The 6,953-nt window shown below is 42.2% G+C and overlaps 1 protein-coding gene across 2 annotated transcripts; it reads left to right on the top strand.

Moving 5' to 3' along the window:
• Positions 1-939: 939 nt before the first annotated feature.
• BTG4 (BTG anti-proliferation factor 4) lies at positions 940-3,482 on the top strand. Of its 2 annotated transcripts, none has more exons than XM_073585130.1 (4): positions 940-1,174; positions 2,274-2,411; positions 2,486-2,654; positions 3,145-3,482. In XM_073585130.1, the coding sequence occupies exons 1-4, from the start codon at positions 1,002-1,004 to the stop codon at positions 3,328-3,330; spliced, it is 666 nt and encodes a 221-aa protein (XP_073441231.1). In that variant the 5' UTR covers positions 940-1,001; the 3' UTR covers positions 3,331-3,482. The 2 variants fall into 2 exon arrangements, with proteins under 2 accessions (XP_073441231.1, XP_073441230.1); XM_073585129.1 differs by having other exon boundaries at positions 941-1,174; positions 2,486-2,693.
• Positions 3,483-6,953: the final 3,471 nt, after the last annotated feature.

The following is a 6,953-nucleotide window of genomic DNA, read 5'->3' as shown; positions in this document are numbered from 1 at the left end:
GGCAATGAGACAGATGAATGCAGTTCCAGTTCTTTTACTCACGTTCTTGGCACAGACAGGTGCCCACTTCAATGCTGCGGTCTCCAGATCAGGGGCTCGGCCAACTCCCAGGCAGATGGAATTAACCTCTCCAGCTCTCCCTTTCGTGTGCCTGTTCTGAATGTCTCCACACTAGCGCTTACACTGAGGTAGTTGTGTGTTAAACCCAAGTTCCTCCTTCTTGATGTTACTTAGAACTCTACTTGTACGGCAGACAGCTGTAGCCTGCTTCGGGGACTCCTTGCTATCAAGTCCCGTCTCACTCGCGTTGCTGTTGTGCCCCCAAGTCATAGGTGGGAATAAAGTGGTGACAACTTCTATTCCTCCAGTGTCTGCTGCAGGACCATCAGTATCCATACAACCTCGGGGACCGGACCCCGGCCATGCACTTAGAACTTGAGGATGGGCTCCACTCCTACCCTAGTCCTTAGTTCTCTTCTCCTTACGTTCCACACTAATCTATCTTCCTTCTGGAGAATCGGGCTTTCTATTTCTTTCCCGTGCCAGCAGCTTCAGGTCACTGAAGTCTGCTGCAGCACCTCCTTCACTCATCCCTCTCAGGGGATCTTCTCTCAGACTGCCCTAGTCCTAATATTCTCCTGCAGTCTAAGCTCCACCCACCTCCCTACACACTTCGTGTTCCAAGCAGGGAGCCATGAAGGTTGCTCTGCTACACTACTGTTTGTGTGGGATGCAGGTGTTGGAGGCTGGTCAGGTGTTGCCATCTTACCTGGAGAATGGGATACTACCTCAGGAGGAGGTGCAGTACCTCTGTGGCAACTGAACCCTCAGGGGCACCACAATGTACACTTGAAATTTGCCTAGGGCCCCAATTTGTCTGAAACGGCACTGATGCCTTGTTATATACTTCAGTCTTCTGCAATTATTCAGCAAAAAATAACCAATTGTGTCACCCTCTCCACAGCTTTTCCATCACCCATTGTCAATTACTAAATTAAATAATGAAGGAAGAAATTGCCGCCACTGTTGTCTTCATCACAATGCTGGTTAAGAAGCACAGGAAGCTGAGCAAGCAGAAAATAGAAAAGTTTGGTGCCAAACTGACGACCATACTATTTGCAAGATATAAAACCCACTGGTATACAGAAAATCCATCAAAAGGACAAGCTTTTCGGTAAGATTGCTACCTCTCAACCAATGCATGTTTTCTCTTGTTAAAAAAAGTGGTTGTCAGACACTTCAAACAATATATATCAAAATTGTCTATTGTGGCAGGTTTCCACCAGACCAGAAGAGATTCCTAAACAATGCAACGTTAAAAATATGAATTTTATTAAGTTAAATTATTAAAGGAATACTCAAAAAATGAGCTGAGACCTCCAAAAAAGTAGATACAGACCAATACCTGGGTAGTGGGTATACTATGTGGCTGGTGGTGCTGGTAGAGTAGCAAGGCTGTGCTCTCCCTTCCCACCTAACGAGTGCTGCTTGCTTGGGGTGGGAAGGGAGAGCACAGCCTTGCTACTTTACCTCTGGCCAGCACCACCAGCCACATAGTATACCCACTACCAGGTATTTATTGCATTTTAAGATGACAGCGACAGCATCTCTAGCCCCATTTACTGGGATATTATGACACAAGGTGTACAGAATTTTCAGACTCCGCTGCTTATTTTCTGTATAGCCACTATGTTTGGAATATTTTTGGCACTTTTTTACACTTTTCCTTGAATAATTTCCCTTCTATATAATTCATAAACTCCATTCCAGTATAATATTTATATTACCTACTGATTCACAGAATGTATTCCTGCCTTTACTATGGCTTATAACTTGCCAATAGTGATGTAAACAGTGGGCTTTATCAATATCTATTGTGCTGTTTCTTTTTTTTTTTTTTTTTTTTTTTTTTGTTTTTTTCCTCAGCCCTGTCTATTTTTAGTATCTCTTTAGTAACTTTAACTTGTTAATAAAATTCATGTTTAATGTTACATTGTGTTGGAATCTGTTCTGGTGGCAACCTGCCACAATAGACTAATTTTGATGTTTTCTTTTGTCTATATATGGTATCTGAGTAACTTAAGATGTTGGTGGAGAAGGAAGCAGATTTCTGATAAAATCTACTCCAAGCTTCTTTTAAACTCCTGTAGTCTTGGTGGTCACACTGCCAATATGGATTACTTAACGGCTGCACAACTTGGAGGCTAAACTAATTGTGTAGAAGCATGCTGTGAATGGATTTTCTGCTTGGTAAAAGGCAAAATTTCTTCCAGATGCATAAGAATTAATAAGTGTCAGTCGGTGGACTCTGTCTTGGAGCAAGCCTGTGCTGAGAGTGACGTAGACTTCGAGGATCTTGGATTGCCAAAGGAAATGACCATATGGGTGGATCCGTTTGAAGTCTGCTGCAGGTAGGTGGTGGGAGTGTATTTTGCATAACTGGTGACAAGTATGAAGGCAAAGCTTATGTCTTACTTCTGCACAGATATGGTGAGAAAAACAGCCCATTTACAATTGCAAGCTTCATGGATAAGGATGATTGTAACGTGTCGAAGAGAATTAGCACTGCTGTAGAGAAGGCAACTTCTGACTATCACTCTGGGACGTCTTCGGATGAAGAGACTTCTGTAAAGGAACCGAAAACCATCCCTACCGTGAGCAATCCCAACAGTATCTACCAGGCACACACAAAGGTGTGGAGGTCTTCACTTCTGGTTTACATTGTGCTATAGCAATGATGCGCCATAGGTTTGGCTTTCTAAAATGGACTGTCGGCATAGAATGACTGTTAGGAATTAGTTTTAACACTTGGCACTTGACCCAGAGTTGGTCATTTACTGTATATTTTATTTCCCTCCATCACCCCCTTATTCTGGTGTCATTGAGCCAGAGAAAGGTAGGGAGTGTATGAAGATTTGGCCCTGCCATGAAGCAGAGCGCCTGTAATTAGTTTGAACAGTCATTCTGTGCAGAGTCTTGGCACAAAATGATCAACCGGCTCACAGGCACTTGGTCACAAATGTTGTAATGCTGCCTTTCTCCACTGGCATAAACCAAACATGGCTTTTTAGTTTTGGAGGGGGTTTAGATCTTCATGTTGCACTATTGACTGTACCCCATAACCCTGTCCTGTCTCTCATACAGTGCACAGAATACAGCCAACCTACGCAAACCTGGTCCCAATTCCCTCGCCGGAAGAACTACCCAAACGATGGCTACCACCAGCCCCAGCCTGCAGGTTACTATCCTCAGCACAGAGCCTACAAACACTATAGGAAGGCCGCCGGCCCTCGTTTTGACCGATACCACTGGGTGAACACAAAACGCTGACAAGAAAACTGGTTTTAGGAAAAAACGATCCTCTGCTTTTATACAATGTTTTTATGTAAAACAGACTATTTATATTTTTATGTTTGTTCTGTTACATGATCTATGCACTGACATGTTTATTTTTAACAAATGAATAAATTAAGTAATTCTTATTGGCTTGATCTGTGTATATGGTGGCAGGATCGCCTTATTCTTCTAATTGCATAGTTCCATACAATCAAATGGTCATTATTGGTACTGCAGCTCCTATTTGTGACGATCTGAGCTGCTGTGTATGTCTGGCAGGGACTGATGCACAGGTGCCAAGAAGTAACTGGGCTCTTTTCCACAGCCAAGGCAAGTGACCTCTTGCGTCATAAGCAGGTGGCCTACAAAAGGCTCATATACTGGTCTTGGTCTGTGACATCTGGCCATTTCAGGTCCTGCTGTGATTAGTGGAGATCAATACTGGATTGGAGGTGGATCCAAGTCCTGGGTAATTTGTTCTTACACTTTCAGAAACTGCACTTTGCCTGACCATGGTCTGTCTGGTATTGCAACTTTGGAGTACTTGCTGGCATGCCACTCGCACAGGTGGTGCAGTTCCTGATGTCAGGTGACACTAATGAACTAGACCTACTCACCCCCAAAAAATTGGACTGGCTCTAGGTCTTTACATCTATTTAAGACTTATTGTGATGGTGGAGCCTTAATGTTCTAGAGAAGGGGAGAAGTGTCCTATGTAGGTCAACTGCAAGATGTTGGGACAACATGGGCTAGATTTGGTACATTGTGATATCAGTTAAGAATTCACGTAAACAGTTGGATGACAACCTACAAAAAATCGCATCTGATATCCTTTGGCATGTTCATCTAGTGTAAGTGGTACCAGTGTGTTTCTGTACACCTGATACACACTATTGATGACCACACATCTGTATCACTTCTCATGGTGCACACCTCTATTGTAACAACCACCTGCACTACACAATGTTGCTGTTCAAAAGGCGAGAACAGCGCTCTTGGCTGTAATGACTCAGTTGCCATTTAATAGTTCATGTAGGGGAACTTCCTTGTAACATTTAAGCCGTAAGGAGAATCAAGAGCCAGCAAAATAGGACAATTTAATCCTGAGCTGGAATGTGTTACTTGATTTGTAGGGAAAACTTCATCCATTGTAATTCTAAAACATATAATTTCTTTTAGATTATGAAGGGGCATGTTAACTTGGGGTTACTAACTGAGCAATAATGAAGATGCTTTAATCTTTGAAGATCGGCTGCAGACTTGAAAAATCCGCCAGATCTGATTGGGTCCATGTGCAGATACTGAAGCCGCTCGCTTTCCACCATCTTGCTCAATTGCAATCACTGTTAATGACTCCCACACATTCTACACCTCATATCTGATGCATTGAGTTTGGAGGTGGACTAAAATAAACAATTGTTCGGTTGGACTTCGCCTTTTTGACTCAAAATATAATTTCTCAAGCCTGTCTGTTCCTCAATCCTAATGTAACAAAATTGTGCTTGCCCTAATCTACTCCCTCCTGGACTTCTGCAATATCTGTTATTTTAGGCCTTCCATTTATCTCTTGTGGTCTTTCAATGCATACTCCACACAGGGAGGTAAATGGTTAACAGGGGAGTAAGCAGTTCAAAGTATAAACAATATGCAGAGTGAAAGAACAGCAGAAAGGGTATCAGTTCTTGTTGGGTCACTTATCCTGTCAGATGTCTCCCAGGATAGGATGAATCACGGAGCAGGAGATGTTCCCTACGGCCGGCGTGGTACTTGTCCAGTGGGGGTCCTGAAGATAATGCAGATTTGTCTTCTGGCAGAAGTGGTCTGTCTTCGGTACCTTCCACTGCCCCTAGTCCATATACTGATGTAGCCAGGAGAGTGTGCCACCACACTGTCCGCGCCCACTGTGGTCTGACTGATGTACACTGGGGAATCAGGGCATGAATAATGATCCAGCACCCGGTCTCTCTTGGGTGGCATGCCCAGATTGTCTAGCACCTCGCTTCGTGGTGACCAGCGGGCACACTGCACATCTCTGGCAGCGGTACTTGGGCCTGCACTGTACGGATGCCCCGGGGCCGGAGCACTCACTGGTCCTGTCTCTGCACTGTCTGTTTGCGTGTTGAAGCTGTGCCCCCTGCTTCCGCATACAAGGATTGGTTCGGTCCCTTAAGCTTTTTCCCCGGACAACAGAGGACCTTCTTACATCAGGAGAGAGTGTATCAGTCACTTGGTCTTGTCTCTATCTTGTTATACATTTGTGCTATAAACCCCATTTCCTCTTTATTTTAATGTATACAGCTCTCTGGAATAACTGGTCCGTTAAAATATTTTTAATTGACGTAAATGGCAAAAATACCCAAATTTTATGAGCGGTCTGAAAGGCCCAAAGAAAAAAATAACATTTGTTAAACAATACATATACTGTAGCATTTCTTTTTATTTACAAGGCATTATCACATATTTAGCTGATATCTGTAAAGGAGAATTGTTTTCGTCGTAACTTGATTCTGTCTGGTCAGGTGTCCTTTCTCCTGGGAAAAAAAATACAGAAAAGATGAAATTACAGCTGATGCCCATCTGCAATTACATATTCGTGTAAAACCTCCTGTTCTAATGTGTCACATAAATATTGTGGGCACCGAACCTGCAGATTCCAAGAGAAGATCCTGCAGTGGAATCAGTAGGGGAATCGCTTATCGGTCCCGGTGAGTAATTCTCATTATTGACTACAATTCAAACTACACTTAAATTTGTTTTATAATATTGTGCTCTATCTTCATATTGGGATATGTCAATTCTGCATCCCTTCGCAGGAAAAAAGCAGTATAAAATACATGTCTTTGAGGCATTTTGTTTCCATGCATATTTGTTGCAGATTTTCCCCACTCATTAGTACAGGTGAAATCTGCAGCGGAAACGCTGAAAGAATTGACACACTGCAGTTTTTAAATCAGAGTCACAAATAAGCAACATGTGCATGAGACTTCAGGAATCTCATTCATTTTGTCACAAAAATAAATCCCTGTTTTTTTGACAAATCTGCACTGAAAAGTGACAAAAACACGACAAATCTGCAATGTGTACTGTACACAGCCCCTTATACTAAACTTGATTAACTTTCCTACTTATACTAAATTTTATGCATTTATTTAGTTTTGAGAAATGTGCATTCAACATTTTTTTAAAGTATATGTTTTCCAAAGGATTTGAATTTTATTAACGTAGTCCACAACCTGCAATTCTAATACTTTATTTCAAATACTTAATTCTATATACCGTACCCATCACCTAAACTGCTAATGGTACAGCATCATTATTGATGAGTTCTTACTAAATCTCATCCAGGCTCTGCAGTGAAAATTCTTTGCATAAATTGGCAGATATTGCGGATCTGAAATCCCCATTTGTCAGTTTGTAGATTTCACTTAATGCAATGCAAGGAGTGAAATATGTCATATTGTGGGCTCTGTAAGACCTTCGTTCATATATCTAAGGGTGGATTCACATGTACCTGTATTTTTAAGCTGCGGTTTTTGGTTTTGCTGTGGAAAAAAAAACAAAAAAACTGCACAGTTGGTGCTATATGTGAACCCACTCTTATACTATACATTGGCCCT

This window comes from Dendrobates tinctorius, unplaced genomic scaffold (assembly GCF_039654945.1).
Source record: "Dendrobates tinctorius isolate UK_male_01 unplaced genomic scaffold, ASM3965494v1 ptg000086l, whole genome shotgun sequence".
NCBI classification, from domain to species: domain Eukaryota; kingdom Metazoa; phylum Chordata; class Amphibia; order Anura; family Dendrobatidae; genus Dendrobates; species Dendrobates tinctorius.
This window is presented reverse-complemented; position numbering and strand designations above follow the sequence as displayed.

Coding starts and splice junctions, on each gene's coding strand:
- BTG4 (XM_073585129.1), top strand. CDS start 1,002: ATGAAGGAAGAAATTGCCGCCACTGTTGTCTTCATCACAATGCTGGTT. Junction 1,175..2,273: donor TCAAAAGGACAAGCTTTTCG/GTAAGATTGCTA, acceptor AATTTCTTCCAG/ATGCATAAGAATTAATAAGT. Junction 2,694..3,144: donor TCTACCAGGCACACACAAAG/GTGTGGAGGTCT, acceptor TCTCTCATACAG/TGCACAGAATACAGCCAACC.